This window comes from Nannospalax galili, unplaced genomic scaffold (genome assembly GCF_000622305.1).
Source record: "Nannospalax galili isolate Female #2095 unplaced genomic scaffold, S.galili_v1.0 scaffold132, whole genome shotgun sequence".
In the NCBI taxonomy this organism is placed as follows: domain Eukaryota; kingdom Metazoa; phylum Chordata; class Mammalia; order Rodentia; family Spalacidae; genus Nannospalax; species Nannospalax galili.
The window spans coordinates 2,256,603-2,275,685 of NW_008332644.1; the positions used below are offsets into that span (position 1 = coordinate 2,256,603).

At 42.1% G+C, this 19,083-nt stretch overlaps 1 protein-coding gene and 1 non-coding gene across 5 annotated transcripts in view; one reads left to right on the forward strand and one right to left on the reverse strand.

Annotated features, from left to right (window-relative positions):
- Positions 1 to 129: 129 nt before the first annotated feature.
- Positions 130 to 19,083, forward strand: part of Avl9 (AVL9 cell migration associated) — a 71,161-nt gene continuing 52,207 nt past the window's right edge. For 2 of the 4 annotated variants that reach the window (XR_003848642.1, XM_029560857.1), the window contains exons 1-5: positions 130 to 450; positions 8,352 to 8,472; positions 10,119 to 10,204; positions 15,162 to 15,233; positions 18,078 to 18,167. Coding sequence is in view for 3 of the 4 variants with exons in the window: in XM_029560857.1 (XP_029416717.1) it covers positions 358 to 450; positions 8,352 to 8,472; positions 10,119 to 10,204; positions 15,162 to 15,233; positions 18,078 to 18,167 (462 nt within the window). In the remaining variant the exon portion in view is untranslated. The remainder of the gene's footprint in view (positions 451 to 8,351; positions 8,473 to 10,118; positions 10,205 to 15,161; positions 15,234 to 18,077; positions 18,168 to 19,083) is intronic. The other 2 variants (XM_008827536.3, XM_029560856.1) reach the window with 1 other exon arrangement.
- LOC115069370 lies at positions 11,147 to 11,279 on the reverse strand. The gene has a single exon (XR_003848655.1). It is a non-coding gene; the product is annotated as a small nucleolar RNA SNORA51 (small nucleolar RNA).

Here is a 19,083-nt window from a genome sequence, read left to right on the forward strand (position 1 = left end):
CCTCCCGTAGTCTCGCGCGTCCTGTAGGCCCCGCCCTCCCGCCCCTCAGGCCCCGGCCCGTCCGCCTCTTGTCCTGCCCCTTGTGCAGACTTGGCCCCCGAGGTCTCACCCCGCCCCTCCGGAGGCGGTGGCAGCGTCTGTCAACAGCCGGAAAATTGCGGAAGCGGATGTAGGAAGCAGCGCGGTACCCGGCAAGGCTGTGCGGAGCTGCGCGAGGTGCTCGCGGGCGTCCGCCTCGGCGGCCTTCGGGCGGCGCTCTGGCTGACAACCCAAGGCCCGGCCCTCGGCGCCTCAGGACCGCTGTAGTCGGCCCGCCTGGGCGGTTGGCGTCGGTGTGCGGCCTGCGTCGGCTCGCCCATGGACAAGGCCCGGCGCGAGGGAGATGGCGGCCCGCGGGGGCCGGTCCTGCACATTGTGGTGGTCGGCTTTCACCACAAGAAGGGCTGCCAGGTGAGGGCGGGCTGGTCGGTCTGCAGGACCGGGCTTCGGTGCTGGGTTTACACTGCCTTTGTGTACTCGGGGAGCCGCCAGTCGGCCGGCCCGCCCCTCCCCGGGTTGGGCCGGGCGGGTGCCTAGGGTAGGTGGCCTTCGCAGCACAGCGGACCCCGCTGACGCTTAACAGCTACCGGTGTGTGTGTATACGACAGAGGCGTGACGTAAGCACGGTTCCTCGGCGTCTGAGCAAACGCTGGAAGGCAGTGATGTCATAAGCCTTGGTGGATGCAGCTGTAAACCCCTGATGGCTTGCTGCTAGCAGGTGGTGCAGCGCCGGAGCTCCTGCCCTCCGCAGAAAGTAACATTTACAAGACTTCCTAGTTGCAGTGCAGCTCGGTAGGACCGCAGAAAAGTAGTCAAGGAAGAGGAAAGACGAAGAAAGCCGCAAGTGCTGGCTCCCATCTGCAGTCCCGGCCTCTGGAGGCTGAGGCAGGATGATTGCCTCCAGTTGGAAGCCAGTTAGGCTACTTAGCAAGACCCTGTCTCAAAAAAGACTTGATCCTCAGATAAAAATGCTATAGAAAGACACTGAGAAAGTAGCGTTATTCTCTGTGGTAAGAGTTAGCAATTTGCACCTACCTATAGCTCTGTGCTCAATAGTTGCTTAGAACTTTCCTTGGATGTAGGTGAAGTTACAAAACTCGGAGGCCGTAAAATAATCTGGGTGAGATCGTACTACAAAACAGTCCCGGAGTCGGAAGTAACCTTGCTTCCGGTGCCATGTGTTCAATCTCCAGTAACACTAGAAGGCCTTCGGGGTGAATAACAATCTAGAAGTTCATTTCAGAACTATACTGGATGGAAAAAGAAGAAAATCCCTGTATTGATAGGAGAAAGAATAAGGTTTCTTAATTTTGGTTGTCATTTGAAGTAAAGATTTGCTGTGTGTTCGTCCTTATTTTTATTGGTAGTATATGTTTCTAGAAAGAAAACTATGTAGTGCTACATAGAGATTAGAGAAAATTGAACAACAGATCTTAAGAGAAAACGCATGGGACTGAAGTCGCACCCAGCATGGCGTTTCTTTGCCTTTCTGGCTTTTGATTTCAGCACAGATATCAAAAGTGACTGGTTATGTAAAGTAAATGTTGTGCCAGAAGTCAGGAGACCAGTACGGCATCACCACTCAGACCAGCAAATTGAAATAGCAGTTTTTCCTTCACGGTTCTTCCACCAGATATTTTATTATTACATGACCATGAAAATCGGTTGGTTGTTTTGCTTTGTTTTGTTTCCCCAAAACAACAAGGGGTGGGGATATGCTCTGTGGGAGAGTGATTGCCTAGCATGCACAAAGCCCAGGGTTCAATCCCCTATTACTGCAAAAAGAAAAAAATACAATTTCCTTTCATGTTTTGGAAAGTGTGTGTTGCATGCATAAGTCTTAGAAACATTGTTACAGATAATAGTGTTCTTTTTAACTAGTTTGTCAGGTGCCATCAGATCCTGTGTAATTTCCTCCCACTGTGTGACTCTCAGGATCAAAGTCAGCTCATGGACTGAGCTGCAGCACCTTTACCTGCTGAGCCATCTTGCTGGCCTCAGAAATCCCATATTGCAACTTTTTAACTCAGGTGACTTGAGGTAAATTATGCCTTTGTTTTAAACAGTGCTTTGTGGTTAAGCATGATGACTTTGCTGTTTAGAGGTCCCTTGAAGTAAGAGCTGGGTTTTGGCACCATTTGATAGGTAAAACGTTGGGGTGGAGAACTATCGAACTCTCAGCGGGATACAGCTTTATTTCTCAGGGGACACGTTTTCCTCGGGGAAGGGAAAGATGTGAGCCCACAGGTTGTGAGCTGGGACTTATATACGGGGGCTTCAGGGTGCAGAAGGGGGGGAAGTTTGGGGGGAAAAAATCAAGCAGGGGGAAGCAGGAAAAGCAGGGTTTGTAAACCTGGCTCCATTCATTCTGCCAGGCAGGATCTGAGTCTGGAAGTGTTTACTTTTTTCCTCTTATAAGGGAAAAGCTGCTGTGTTAAACAGCTTCTAAAAAGCATTGATCAGAGGAAAGGCAGGCTGCTTCTCAGCAGAGTTTGTTTCCCTTGACTTCAAAGGCCAAGGTGCTTATCAGCGCAGTTCCCTTTTTCAGGCTCCAAAAGTCCATAGGTCCCTGTTGGGGAGGGGGGAAGCTGCTGCTGTTTGGAACCCTAATACCCTGGACGTCGAATAAGCCCAGCTTTCTGACACACCTATGTTGATGACCTAGTAACTACCTAGGCTAGTCGAGCTTTATCTTTTGTGAATTTTTCCCACTTCTAAAGACTTCAGTGTTTTTTTTTTTTTTTTTTTTTTTTTTTTTTTTTCAGACAGCATCTCACTGTGTAACTCAGGTTTTGAACTTAAAATCCTCTTGCTTCAGCCTCCTAAATGTTGGGATTACAGACAGTAGCTTTTTTTTTTTTTTTGACAATGCTTAAACTAAGACTGGTTTTTCTTAATTTTACAACAGACTTTTTAAAAACCATTTTTGGGGACTTCAGTGTGCTCATGAAGCTATTCTGTAGAATATATTGAGCCATTGATAAACACAAACTTTCAGAAATCAGTTGAAAATACAGTGAGTTGTTGCCAACTTTGTAGTGAAGTTGAAGAGTGCCAGTGGTTCTGCAGTAGCTGGCTTGTTAAGGGACTTAGAAGCAAAAACCATTGAGAGAAAAATGTGAAACTTCAGTGTTTGATTTTGTCAGAAAAGAAGAAGGGGTTTCTTTTTTTTTCAACAGTGTTGGACTTTATTGATGGATTTTACTATAGAGCTAAGCAGGGGTTATTACAGAGACAAGGGTGTAGAACAGGGAGAGTAGACACCTAAGAGTGGGTGTGGGCTTGTCAAGGAAATGCCCTTAGTGTCTTGTCTTCCTAGAGGCCATATATATGGACTTTGGTGGATCTTGAAGTTAGACTGTAAGCTTCAAATATAATAGAGTTGGAATTCTTTACTCTGAGTTGCAAACTTTAAGCAGATTCCAGAGAGGCTCCTTTTCCTTTCTATGTCCTCTTCATTTTCCCTCTGTCCTGCTTCACGCCATCTAATTGGTGCCTCCAGCCTCAGACCTTCAGATCTCTTGAAACCTCTTCCCCCTCAGATCTTCTACAAATCAGAAACCTTTCCACCAACTCTATCCTTTCCTCGGAAAAGTGCTTCTCTTCACTGGTTCTCAGACTGCCGCAGCCTGGGTCACTTCCCACAGACACCTCCCTGCACCCTCATTGAAGAGATATAGATATGCAAAATTAAAAAACAAAAAGTGTAAGCAGTTGGGTGTGGTGGTGCCCACCTTTAATCCCAGCAAGAGGTGGGCAGATCTCTGTGACTTCCAGGCTAGCCTAGTCTACACAGTTATAGGCCAGCCAGTGCTATATAGTTGAGACCCTGTCTCCAAAAAGATTAAAATTAAATACCTCAAAATAGTGAGCTGCCTTCACATACTATTCTAATACAACCCCACAGAAATGGTCCAGGAGACAAGGCCAAGTAACTTAAAAGACCCCATTTTCCAGGGGGTGGAGAGATGGGTCAGCGGTTAAGAGCACTGACTGCTCTTGCAGAGGACCCGGGTTCAATTCCCAGCACCCACATGGCGGCTACGAACCATCCTTAACTCCAGTTCCAGGGGAATCCAAAGCCCTCTTCTAACCTCCGCAGCATTGTGTGACACGGGTGCACTCACATACATGCAGGCAATACACATAAAATATTTTGTTTTAAAAAGACCCCATTTCCCTTAGACATGTGATTCTGAGAATTTACCCGTTGTGTTCCTGTCCATGGTGTCTATTTTTTTTCCCTATGTGTATGAGTGTATCACCTGTGTGTATATAAGTACTTGTGCAGTGCCCAAGAAGGTTAGAAGGAGGCATCAGATCCCCTGGAATTGGAGTAGTTACTGATGGTTGTTAGTGCCCATGTGGGTACTGGGAACCAACCCCAGGTCTTCTCCAAGAGCAGTCAGGGCCCTTAACTGCTGAGCCATCTCTCCAACCCCACAGTGTCTATTCTTTATTTAAAACTTTTACATCAATACTGGACTGGTAAATACATTGACCACTAAACCTTAGGCCCTTCATTCCAAGCACCACACTTAGGTGATCTGGTAGAGAACTCTCCTGTGGAAGGGGTTGTTGGGAGCTGCCTGCTCAGGGCTGCCAGGTGCAGGTAGGTAGTTCACCTCCAGAACAGCCAACAGGAAATGGCAAGGCCTGGATGATCTGGGCCTGAACCTGTACAGTTCGGTCCCCAGTAACCTGTCTCCAAGTGTATATCTGTCTTAGAAGTTCTGCTTCAGTGCTGCTAATGCAAATACATTATGATTAATGAAACTGATTGTTGAAACTGGATGGCTCAAAGAAACCTGTAGTTCTGTGTAAAAACTTCTATAGTAATAAGACTTCCTGCTTTGAAACTAGGTATAAAAGCATTGTGATTCTGCAGTAAAGTGCCTGCCTGGCAGTCAGCCTACAGGTCCTCCTGATCCCAGCTGTTCTGTGTCTTTCTTCCTTAATCCCCTACCCTTTCCACTCAGGTTCTAGGAATCCCGAAGCTGGACTACGGCAGGGGGCTCTCGTTTTGTTTTTATGGTGCTAGAGATGAGACACAGGGTTTCACATTTTCTAGGCACGTGTTAACCGGCAGCCTTGTTTGTGTGTTTTTGTATTTTATTTGTTTGTATTAAATGGAAACATGTGACAGAGCCTTAACTTCAGTGCCTAAAATGCTGTGACTGTAAAGAAATGCTGTCCACATTTGAGTCACAAAAAAACCAGTCTGGGTCCCCAGAAGAGGAGCAGAGAGGCAGAGCAGCTCCAGGAAGCTCCTTGGTCAGCCATGCTGTGTGGTGACTGCCTGTGGATAAGGTGTTCGACTTGTGTCTGATGGTTTGGCTCCTGTTTATCAGCAGAATAGATACTGCATCATTAGAAAGTAAAAAGTGGGGATTGGAGAGATGGCTCAGCAGTTAAGAGCTCTGGCTGTTTTTGCAGAGGACCCTGGGTTCATTCCCAGCACCCACATGGCGGCTGACAACCATCCGTAACTCTAGCTCCAGGGGAATCCAATGCCCTCTTCTGACCTCTGAGGGCATTGCACAACATGGGTGCACCTACATACATGTAGGCAATACATTCATACACATAAAATAAAAATAATAAATTTTTTTAAAAAAGAAAAAGTAAAACATAGAAAGTAAGAATCATGTATTTAGTGTTCTAGTTTTTCCTTTTTGTTTTCTCAGTCTTAAACAAAAGCAAGGGCTGGAGAGATGGCTCAGCAGTTAAGAACTCTGACTGTTCTTGCAGAAGACCCAAGTTCGAATCCCAGCACCCACATGGCAGCTAACAACTGTCTGTAACTCCAGGGGATCAGACAGTCTCTTGTGTCCTCCGTGGGTATTGCATGACATGGGTACACTTACCTACATGGAGGCAATACACTCATATACATAAAATATAAATAAATGAATGAAAAAATAAATAAAATATTAAAAACAAAAACCCCAGAATCTTATGTAATATAGCCCAGGCTGGTCTAGAACTTAACTATGTAGCCAAAGAAGACTTAAGTTCTGAACTCCCACCTCTACTGTCAGAGTCTAGCACCATATTCAAATTTTGTTCTTTTTTTCTGAAGATAAAATAGAATCTAACTTGCTTTTGTTTTGTTTTATTTCATTTATTATTTGTGTGTGTGTGTCTGTCTGTGCTTGTAGGTACATAGGTGCCTTGGCATTCATGTGGAGGGCAGAGGACAACCTTTGAGAGTTGGTTCTCTCCTACCATGGGCTCTAGATCAAACTCAGGGTTGTCAGATTTGCACAGCAATCACTTTTATCCTATTGAAAAGGGCCACCTGGTGATTTTTAAATTATTACATTTTAACTTATTTTTTGGGTAGAGACTACAAGCCCTGCAGTACACTTGTGGAGGCCAGAGAAAAACTTGTCCCTGTCAGTGTTCTAGTGTGGGGGGTCCAGGGATTGAACTTAGATTGTCAGGCTTGGCAGCAAGTACCTTTACCTGCTGAGTCTTATCTCCAATTCACATCTGGTTGTTGTTTCTGTGCCTCAAGGACAAACATAAACCACTCTTTCCTACATAGTTACTTAGCATTTAGTATAATTGAGTTTAGAAAAAAAAAAAGAAAATGAAAAACATCATCCCTTGTGATTAGAAAACCTATTCTGTTTTCACCTTTTTTAAAAATTTATTTATTTTATGTGTATTGCCTGCATGTAGGTAAGTGCATCCGTGTCATGCAATGCCAGAGGAGGACAGAAGAGGCTGTTGAATCCCCTGGAACTGGAGTTAGGGACAGTTGTTAGCTGCCATGTGGGTGCCGGGATTTGAACCCAGGTCTTCTGCAAGAACAGCCAGTGTTCTTAACCACTGAGCCATCTCTCCAGCCCTGTTTTCACCTTTTAGAACCAGCCATTGTCCTTTTCCTTGTCTTTGTAATAAATGTGTAAATAATTGAAATCAGGGTAGATTTGGCCACATGAATATTGGTTTAAAGAGTGATACTAGAAATTTATCCTTTAAGGGGATCTTTCACAATAGTGTGTAATGCCCTACCAAGAGATGTTCTTCGATCACTAATGGGTAATGATCAGTGTGAATGTTTATTAATCTCTGGGAACTTAATGTCCATATATGATCTTAGAGTCATATAATTCTGACCTGTTGTGACACTAACTACCCAGAGTTAGCATCAACCCCCACACACACACAGTTTAAGGCCACAGCCCCAGAAGACTGCCTGTTTACAAATCACACTTCTGTCCAGTTTAGCTACAAATTCCAAGGTCCCTGCAACCTTCATCTCAGAGATGGCCAGGTGAAGAGGAGGGTATGGAGAAGCAGGAAGCTTGCACTCCCTCTCCAGCATGCTGCTCTCCTGAATCTTCATGCTCTTAACCTGCAAGCTCACTGAGCCCTGCTGTTGAGGGGCAAAAGGTCTGATTACATAAGTATGATTGATTAACACATTGGCCATTGGTTATTGAATTCAATCTTTAGGTTCTCTCCAGAGATCAAAGGTTAGGCTTGAAAGTTCCCTCCTTCCAATCAAGGCAGGGTCTTTCTGATGACCAGCCCTCATCCTAAAGCTACCTAGGACTTACCTTATTAGTATAAGCTCAGGTATTGGGGCTCATTATAAATTATCACACAGGAAGTGCCAAGGATTTTAGGAGCTTTGTTGTAAGAGCAGATCCTAAGACCAAATATATGCATTTTTATTATACCACACTTGAGTAATAGCTACTTCAAGCTGTAAAAATGTAAAATGTTCAACAAGAGGAGTGACTAAACAAAGAAATACCATGTAGCCATGAAAATTGTATGTGTACAAATAGAGAAGAGCTAAACTGTTGGACATGATTAGCAAATTCATCAGTTTTCAAGTACAAATATCTGTTGATAGCAAGTATGCCAGCAAGACACAAGCGTTCCGGAACCCTGCCAGTACAGCGCAGGCAGACTGCAGTTCGTGAGTGTGTTAACAGAGTTGGCTGTTTGAAGTTCAGGCCACTTCAAAAAGAAAGCAAAACACAACTGTTGTAAACACTGCACCAAGTCAACCTTAACTAGCACACAGAGTTCTTGACGTGTATGTAGTATCCAAACTTCTGTTTTATGAGTAGGCAGCATTCTGAGTTACAGCTAGAGCCTTTAAATCAGGAGGGGGGGGTTATGAACCTTTCCTTCTTTTGCTATTTTTTCCTCTATGCCATGTTTGCAGATAATCTCAAATGGCATCAACGGGTGTGGTTTATCCCTACGTCAATTATCCAGGATTGGAAAGCATCACTGCCTGTCAGGATCAGAGTCTTCCTTTTAGCTAACAGTCTTTACCATTTTAGGTTGAATTCTCTTACCCACCGCTGATTCCAGGAGAGGGACACGACAGCCACACTTTACCTGAAGAATGGAAGTACTTGCCTTTCCTTGCCTTACCAGATGGTGCACACAACTATCAGGAAGGTATGTAGTTAAATAGTGGAGCAATAATTGGATGTAGTTTTTGAAAAATGTTACCATGACATCTTAAAAGTCTTGACTACCTTGGTAAATAAAAGTTTTGGGGCCCGTTGTGATTGTAAAATATTTATGTGCTGTTTGGATATGACTGATCACACTCCAGAGAGCCTCCAGAGAGTGCTAGGCTTCCATTGGCCATGGAAGTGACACTTGGCCTCCCTCCTGCCAGGAACTCTTGGGCTTAGCCAGACAGGACGGCTGCCCCTGGGAGCATGGCAGTTCTGCTTGGGGCTCTGCTCTACAGAAACCAAACAGTGCTGCGCAGCTGCACATCTATGGAAGCTCCAGCTCCACACTTCTTGGTTGGCCCTCCAGTGCCCTTAAGACACTGTGAGATGTCTCCTCAACTCTGCAGCTGTGACTCTCACGGCTGTGCTTGCAGAGTTGCTTGCTTGCATGAAGAGAGTTTATATCCTCAGAGAAGAGTGCTGAAGTTTGCACTGAGTCTTCTATCATTTGAAAGAGTTCTTGCCAGACTTAATAAAGGACTATTTTACCTCAATTAAATTACATTGAACTTAGCTTGATTACTTGTTTTCCTAATACAGTATTTAATAATTTCCTTATATAATAAATGTTAGCGTGCAGTTGAAATAAATTTGTCTGTTTTTGAGCCAGGATCTCCCTGTAGCCCCTGCTGGCCTGGGACTTGCTATGTATCCCAGGCTGGCCTCCATCTCACAGAGATCTTGCCTCTGCCTCTAGAGTGCTGGGATTAAAGACATGCACCATCATGCCTGGCTTTAAAATATATTTTAATACAGGGTTTGTAACCTCAGAAAATATATTTTCTTCTAACTTTTATTATGGCAACTTTCAACCTAATGGAAAAGTTAAATTAAGATTATAGTGGATTTTCTCCCGGGTATGGTGGCACACATTAGAGGCAGGCTAACCTGTGTGATTTTTTTTTTTTTTTGGAGGCCAGCCTGGTCTATGTGATGAGTTTCAGACTAGTTAGGGCCACATAGTGAGATCCTGTCTCAAAACCAGACAAACAAACAAGATTATAGTATATATTCTACAAGTTTTCTTCATATTTGTGTATGTGTTCAGGTTTGCATATACTGTTCTAAAGTCATTTGGAAATAGTGACAGACCCTTGACCTGTCATTACTTGAGCACATGCACCTCCTGAGAACGCAGTCATTCCCCAGTGACATCCAGTCCTATTATCGCAGTAGAAATTTAACAGTAAATCCATACTACCATCTCCATCAACCTATGTTCGCATTTCCCCAGTTTCCCCAGAATTTCTTGGAGCCACTCAAGATTCACATGTTGCCATTGGTATTTATGACTTTATGTTTTTAAATCTGGAACAATCCCTGCATATAAAGTAGTTTCTGTAATTGCACACTTAGTTTGACCTGTTACACTTGAGCCACTTAGGTTTTGTGATGAACACATAGTGAAACATAGAGAGCAATTCTAAGAACCAGTGGCTGTGGTACTGGAGAGAAGTATGGCCTGGGTTCCTGGGTTCACCGTCATCTTTGTGTTAATGACTGCATTATAGCTTCACATTTCATTGTTCATGAATAAGGTTAATTTTCCTCAGTATTTATGTTTTTCTTTGTATTCCTTAGATACTGTGTTTTTTCACTTGCCACCCAGAAATGGAAATGGAGCCACAGTATATGGTATCTCCTGCTATCGACAAATTGAAGCCAAGGTATGATGGTTAATAGTGAGCAACAGCAGGAAAAAGCTTCTAGAACCTTAGGAGTTGGTCATTTAGGGAATCAGTCTTTATCTTTTATATGGTGCCTATAGTGTCACATTTATTTTTAGAAGATTTGCAACTGTTACTCCAGTAGTACCAATTTATTCATACTTATGTTTTATCATTGACATTTGTGGCTATGATTATGTGATTGTACATTTTCTAGTGTTTGGTACTTATGTTAGTGTGTTTTCTGCCACTGTCACAAAATATCAGAGATGATCAACTTGGAAGGAAGAAAAGTTTGAGTTTAATAGTTTCAGAGATTTTGAACTATGGTCACTTGGTCTTGTAACCCTTAGAGCTGAGGTGAGGCAGGAGTTCTTAGCAGAAGTGACAAAGGGAGGGCCAGGGTCCTTGTTCCCTTTCAAGGACTTTCAGTGATCTAACTTAAGCTAAGCTAGAGACCTACATCTTAAAGACCTCACTGCCTCCCAATAGCATCACAGGCTGGTAACCAACCCTTTAATACCTGGGCCTTTATTTATAAGTGGGGCACACTTGCCCAAACCACAGCAGTAGTGTTAAAGGAAAATTGCCAGATTAAATCTAGTAAAGTTTTACTATACAAAAACAATACAAAACAGTTCACATATTGGTAGAAGCAGAGTACATTCTGAGACTTCCCGCAAGTGGTATGATTAGACAGCATTAGAAAAACAAGGCTTAGAAATCAACCTAGTTTGCCACAGCCCTAGTCAATCAGCCTGTTGGTAAGTTAATTCTGTACCTGTCTTCACGGTTTCCCACAACCAACCAAAGCTCAGTTCCTCATGATTAAACCTCTTTGGTTTGGTCTGGGCCAGTGTTGGAGTCTTATAAAATTGTATTAACTTAGAAAAATGGGGTTATGGTGATGTGTGGGTCTTTCTTTCCTTTCTTTTTTTAAATCCATGTTTCCCCATTCATAATATAGACCAGGCATAGTGGCCTGGGCTGGGGTGTATATGGGGCAGGTTTCCTCTGCTTCCTCTTTCTGTACAGTCAGTGTAAAAACACAGCCTGTGGTAAGCACCAGGAGGCCTCTTTCTTTTTTTAAAAACAGCATTATAGAAGTAGTACAAGTTACTAGTCAAGCATGGTCACATGCCTGTAATCCCAGCTTTTGAGGTGGGGTCAGAAAGTTCAGTAGTTCTAGGCCATTCTACTGCTCACAAGTTATTTTAATTTTTTCTAAGATTTTGATTATTCTGCCTGCTTAATACCCGATTTACTATGGTGTTGCTAATCACATACCCTTTCAACAGGTGCCACAATGTGGTTCCTGAACAAAGGCAGCCTAACTATTGGGTTGTTAAAGCCAGGGTGAGCCTGGTCTGTTCTCAGAACTGTTCCTTCTGATTTCTCTGGAGCTCTTCCTCCAACAAAAGGCAGTCTCTCGCTCTCTTCCTTTCTCTCTCTTTTTTTAAAAAATTTAAACAGAACATCCAACATCATAGGGAAAGGAGATGAGGAACTCTGTCTTATCATGGAAGAATATGCCTTTCTGACCCTGCTGACCCAGAACAGCATTCAAAGCCACAGGTGTTACCAATCTAGTTGCACCTATTTCACAGAGGTGGATAATTCCTTGCTTTCAACATTGCTGCTTCCAGAGATATTTTCAGAATACACATGCACACACACGCTAATCTGGGCCTCGGACAGAAAAAGATCTTGAGGGAGACATAGGGGACATAATCTAAGATCAAAGCTATATGTTTAGCTCAGCTTGTAAAAGTTGATTACAAGAGCCCAAGACCTGGAAAAACTGTTCACGTCATTTCTAAAGGCTAATTAGATTTAAATAAGCTGATTGCACAGTAGAGACGTAGACAGAATACTGTTCTGTGGTCTCAAAACATAAGATTAACTTTGGTTATAAGGTTAGGCAAGATGGTTCATTCCCAGAAAGTCCTCGCCTCATAGACCAATGCAGATGTTCCTCCTTTTCATGGCTGGCTTCTAAGCTACACTGTTTTTTATAATGAAAAATTCACATATTTAGGTAAATTAAAAGAATGATACAGTGAATGCCTGTGTGCACGCAACCTATTTCAGCAATTCGTACTGTTCTGCCACATTTGCCTGTGGATTTGTTGGAAGGTTTTGGTTTGGTTTGGTTTTTAACTGAACCATTTAAGACATTTGTTGTAAACTACAGGTGTAAATTATAGGGCACTCGAAGTAGTTAGCTTTCCTGAAACAGCCCTTGAAGCATAGACCCCAGAACATGGGGCTTAGCAGCTAATGTTAGTAAGTGAAGAACTGGATCTAAAGCCAAAGATGCCATATCATGTGATCATCACAGAGGCTTTCTGGTGGTGATGATGGTGGTTTTCCTTTCTTTCTTTTTTGGTCTTTTTGAGACAGGGTCTCCCTATAGCCTCAACTGGCCTGGAACTTGCTGTGTAGACCAGGCTGGCCTTGAACCCACAGAGATCCACCTGCCTCTGCCTCCTGAGTGCTGGGATTAAAGGTATGTGCCACCACACCTAGCAGGGTTTTTTTAAAATCCATTTTATTTCTTTTTAGAATTAGTGGATAGAGCAGTGGGCTTCACCAGGGGTTCTGGGTCTGTATTTTGTTTTTGTTGATCTTTTTCCTGCACCTCCCTCCTTCAGCCCCTGTTCCTTCCCACTGGTCCCTTTCCCCATTTCCAGCCTCTTTTCTACTTCTATGTCACGTGTATGCTCCTTTTTTTCCCATCCCTCTCAAGACTCTCCCCTGGTCCCCTTTTTATTTGCCCTGTGCCTATATACATACACATAAATAAAAATTAAAATTTAAGGGGGCTGAAGAGATGGCTCAGCAGTTAAGAGCACTGCTGCTCTTGCAGAGGACCTGCATTCGATTCCCAGAACTCCCTTGGCAGATAACAACTGTCTATAATGCCAGTTCCCAAGGATCTCATGTCCTCTCTGACCTCTACGGGCATTGCACGGCACAGGTGCACTTACACACATGCAGGCAATACACATACGCATAAAAAAAAATAATGAAAAATTTTTTAATGTTTAAAAAAGTTAAGATTTAGGATTCACATAAGAGAGAAAATATGCAATATTTTTCCTTCTGGGTCTAGGATACTTTATTTAAGGTAATTTCCAGTTCCATTCATTTTCCTGAAAATAGCATGATTTCGTTTTACTTTACAACTGAATAAATCCTGCTGTGTATATGTACCACATTTTTACTATGCACTTAACTGTTCATGGACATCTGGACTGACTCCATTCCCTAGCTGCTATGAACAGAACAGCAGTAAGAGTGGATATGCAGGTAGGCATCTGTGTAGTAAGGTTGGGTATGCAGGTAGACATCTGTGTAATGAGGATGAGTGTGCAGGTAGACGTCTGTGTAATGAAGACAGGTGTACAGGTAGGCATCTGTGTAATAAGGGTGGGTGTGGAGGTAGACATCTGTGTAAGCCCCAGACTGCTTTGAGTATAGACTCAGGAGTGGTGTAGCTGGGTATTCAATTTTCAGAGTGTTTGTTGTTTTCATTATTTTAGATTTATTTTAATATTTTAATTGTGTGTCTATATGTGTATTGGTATGTAATATGTACAGGTACTCTCAAGAGACCAGATGAGGATATCAGATCCCCTGGAGCTGGAGTTACAGGTGTTATGAGCCACCAGATATGGATTCTTGCTCCACAAGAGCAGTATGTGCTCTTAATTGATGAGCCATCACTCCAGTCCCCAATTTTTACTGTTTGGGAACCTCCCTACTGGTATCTAGAATGGCTGTCTGTAGTTAGCTTCATCTGTCACCAGGGCCCTGAATTATTTGAAGGAGTCTCAGTACGGGAGTGCCTTGATCAGATAGCTTGTGGGCATGTCTGTGGGACATTTTCTTGTTTTCTGAATGATGTAGGAGCGCCCAGCCCACTGTGAGCAATATCTTCCCTGGGCTGGTGGGCCTGGGCTGTGTAAGAAAAGTTGCTGAATATGAGCCTGGGGGCAAGGTAAGCAGCATTCCTCCATGGATTCAGTGATGGATTGTGACCTGGAAGTGTCAGCCAAATAAATCATTTCCTCCCCAGATAAATTCAGTCCTCCCCAGTGCTTTTGGTTATAGTGCTTACTACACCATAAAAGGAAAAAAAAAAAAAAGTGTGGGGGTAGTGAGTGAGCTAGGGCAAGCTACTGGCAGTTTGTACTCCCTCTTAGAATGAGTAAGGACTCCTTTTCCCCCCAGGGCCTCCAGGATTGGTTATCTCTTTTTGTTGTTGTTGTTTATACATTATTTCTATTGTCATATATTGAGTTTACATAATAAGTAATGAAAGAGCAAAGGCATCAAGATCAAAATAGAATTAAACAGCAGTGGGATAATTAAATGTATAAAAGCAGAATACCTCAGCATTTTCAGGAGCATTACTAAGCATGAGAGGCAATGCGTCTGGAAGTAAATTTGAACATCAGTTCACAACACTTCTGCCATGGCCTTCTGACTAGTTTAGGTTTGAAGTCTACTTTATTAGATATTAGAGTAGCTACAGCAGCTTTTTTAAAGCTTCCATTTTCTTGGTAGGTTGATTTCCATTCTTTCACTCAATTTTAGGTATGTTTCTTAGGGACAACAAGTAGTCTTATGTTTTAATCCAGTCAGCTAGTCCTAGTTGGTTTCCATGGAATGTTGATTTGGGTGTGGTGAATTGTACCTAATGCACTTCCATCAGCCTATAAGTTCTTGGGAGTAAGGATGTCCCTTCCCTGTCATATTCCCAGTTCCTAGTTTCTGGCATGAAATCCCAGGCTGACCATTTCTTCAACTGATATATCTGAGAGTCACTGTGAAGTTTCTAACTTAACTGAATTACAAGAATTTTTCTATTTAAATATTACTATCATATTGAAAATTGTTTTGTAAATGGTGCCTTAAAATATTTCTGAAAATAACTGTTTACTTTTAATAGGCATTAAAAGTAAGGCAAGCTGACATCACCAGAGAGACGGTTCAGAAAAGCGTCTGTGTTTTAAGCAAACTGGTAAGAGACCTAGTAACTTACATGTAAAACATTCAGGGAAAGGTGTAATTTATTAGAAGAAGAGATTTGTGAGCAAGACTTACTAGTTTTGGTCAGGGGCCTACTGGTCAGGTTCTTGAATTCCTTTGTAATGAGGTAAGAGGGAGGAAGTCTGATCAGTTGTGGGGAAGGAGGTTGACATTAGACCAAAGTGAAGTAGCTGTTATATTTCATTTATCGTTTTGTTTGTTGCCAAGACAGTGGTATAAATAATATTTACTAACTGAAATACTACAGTTGCTCTAATTTTATTGATGATACAGAATGTCATAACTGTCACAGTGAAAACGATTTAACCTTAGTATGTACTTTAACATTTCAGAATATTTGAGAGAAGTGGTGATGTAATGGTGGAACTATGCTATCAATATTTGAGAATTGTTTCCTCTCAGTAGAAGTTGATCAGATACAAGTGTATAATCTTTTTCACATCTTTTCAAGTTCATAATATTAACAATTACACATAAAAACATTCATTTCTTTTTTTTTTTTCTTTTTTTTTTTTTTTTGGTTTTTTTGAGCTGGCCTAGAACTCACAGAGATCCTCCTGCCTCTGTCTTTCGAGTGCTGGGATTAAAGTCATGTGCCACCTTGCCCAGCCTCATTTCTGTTTTTTAATTGAGAGGTGGTAAGCATGCCATGGTACACATGTGGAGGTCAGAGGACAACGTTGTAGAGTCAGTTCTTTCCTCCTACCTTTATATGGGTTCTGGGATCAAACTTGATTCATCAGTCATGGATCAAAGGGTGGCAAGTACCTTTACCCGTGAGCTATCTCACCAGTCCCATTTTAACATTGGTTTTGTTTTGTTGTATTTTAAGACAGAGTCTCATGTAGCTCGGTTGGCCTGGAACTGTATGTATAGCTAAGGATGGCCTTGAACTCCTAGCTTCTGCCTCCACTTCCCAAGTTCTAGAATTACAGCATGTACCACCATGCTTGAATTACTTTATTTATTTATTTATTTATTTATTTATTTAGTCTTTTTGAGACATGGTTTCCCTGTAGCCCCAGCTGTCCTGGAACTCATTATGTAGACCAGGCTGACCTTGAACTCAGAGATCCACCTGCCTCTGCCTCCCAAGTGCTGGGATTAAAGGCATGTGCCACCATGCCTGGCTACTTTTATTTTTTAAAACAAAATAAATTACTGGACTGCAGCTCAGTGGTAGAGCCTTTAACTATCATGTGCAAAACTCTGGTTTTCTTCCCTAGCACTACGAGGGAGGGAGGGAGGGAGGGAGGGATAGTGACATTTCTTGGTTTTGTAACTCTCATGATTCAGTCATTTACAGTACTCCACGTTTATTACTAACGAATGGAATAATGACACCCTTATCAGTAACGTAAATGCCTAATTCTACTTGTAAAATAGAGTCCCCAAAGTTTCTTGTGGGGAGTGGTCCAGATCTGTATCATGTTTTCTTTATATCATTACCACCTTAACCGTTCTGCAGTTATCCTAAACCAAAATGAATGTTTCATTGGCCTAGTCACCAAATAAAAATAATCTTAAAAATAATTATTTCTTGGGCAATTACCTAGTTTTCTTTATCCACAAGCATTTTAAATGTACTTTGTCTAATGTACATTGACTTGCAAGATATAATTTATTTGGACTTTTATTACTAACTAAAGCAAATGAGGGAGTAGAGGCAAAAGAGGAGAAAAAAAACAGAACAATAATTATTTTAATAATTATAATAATTATAGCAATAATTAAGAAAGGTTCACTGTATATCCCTGGCTAGCCTGGAACACACTATGTAGACTAGGCTGGCCTTGACCTCACCGAGATCTGCTTGCCTTTGTGTCCTGAGTGCTGGATGTAAAGGCCTGTACCACCACACCTGACCATATAATAATAATTTTAATAATCATTTATAATGCAGTTTTGAGGGTAGCGTGAAAAGTATATACCAGTTAATTTTTTATACAGGTCTAGTTGGCCAAAGCATAGGAATACTGTAATTAATAAACACTGAGAGGCTTCCTGAATAATCCTCCTTCAGAGGACAGTTACAATAACAGAAGCACTGCGAGTCCTATCTCTGTCAGTATGCATTCTTTATCCGACATTTCATGTGTCACGTTTATCTTCACAGCAACACTGGGATGTTTTCACTTGTCTCATTTTACAAATAGAGAAACAATATCTAATTCTCATATCTAAGACTACTAAATGATAGAAATAAAGATCCAGATATGCCTGTCTCTAAAACAGATTCAGGGGATAAGCGCTTTCTTAGTCAGAAACATTCATAGTGCATTGTAATGTATGTGAAAATTTAATGGTGGTGATAATAACAGTATCAGGAATGTGAGGGGTACTCTTCCAATATTGCTTATTTTAATATATATCTAGATCTATCTACCTACTTATCTATCATCAATCTATATCTCTGCATCCTAAAACGGGCATATAACAAAACATCTGGAGAAGATCATTAAATGAAAGGATGAATATGTTCCATCTTAGAAATCTAACACAGTATGTAAGATTCACTGTTCCGCTTAGTGAGCAGGGACTGGGAGGTTAAGGGCCTTTTGTTAAGCAGCTGAGGGTTGGAGCCAGGCCTAGGATGGCTGAGCCTGAATCATCACATGACATTGCCTAGCCAGCTTTTTACCTGCAACCAAAGAATGAGAATGGGTGGTTACTATAGCTACCATTGTGAACAGAAGCCCTAAAGTTGGTAGTTAACTAACTTTCCTTTAATTTGTTATCTTTAAAAGTTGGAAGAATTTGTTTGTTCCTGTTGTTTACTTTTATCAACCTAATGGTGATTTCTCTTTTTCTTTAGCCTCTTTATGGCTTACTTCAAGCAAAACTTCAACTCATTACACATGCATATTTTGAAGAGAAGGATTTTTCCCAAATTTCCATTTTAAAGGTAACTAAGTTTACCACTGGAAATGTTTTGTGGGCTGGAAAGATGGCTCAGTGGATAAGAGCACTGACTGCTCTTGCAGAGGACCGGGATTCTCAGCACTCACATGGCGGCTACAAACTGTCCTTAACTTCAGTTCTAGGGGAATCCGAAGCCCTCTTCTGACCTCTGTGTCATTGAAAATATTTTTTTTTTTAAAAAAAGAAATGTTTTGCTAAAAGTGAATGAATTCAGGACTATGAAATATAGTCATTGATTAGCTTAAGAAAGACATTGCTTTAAAATCTCAGCTTATGCCTGGCGTGGTGGCGCACGCCTTTAATCCCAGCACTGGGAGGCAGAGGCAGGCAGATCTCTGTGAGTTCAAGGCCAGCCTGGTCTACATAATGAGTTCCAGGACGGCTGGGGCTACAGGGAGACCCTGTCTCAAAAAGACCAAAAAAAAAATCTCAGCTTGTGGGAGGGAGAGGCAGGCAGTACTCTGTAAGATATCAGCCAGCCTGGGATGATCTACGTAGCGAGTTCCAGGCCAGCAGGGGCTACGTAGTGAGACCTTGTCTCCATAAATATAAATAAATAAATAAATAAATCCCTTTGCTTGGGGCTGGAGAGATGGCTTACTGGTTATGAGCACTTGCTGCTCTTGCAGAGGACCCAAATTAGGTTCCCAGCACCCAGGTCAGACACAACTTAGAACCACCTGTAACTCCAGCTCCAGTGAATCTGATGCCCTATTCTGGCCTCTAAGGGCACCCACACACAAGTACATACATACATGAAGGCTCGTATACATATAAATAAAATTTTTAAAATTGATCTTTTTTTTTTGGTCTTTTTGAGACAGGGTCTCCCTGTAGCCCCAGCTGTTCTGGAACTCACTATGTAGACCAAGCTGGCCTTGAACTCACAGAGATCCACT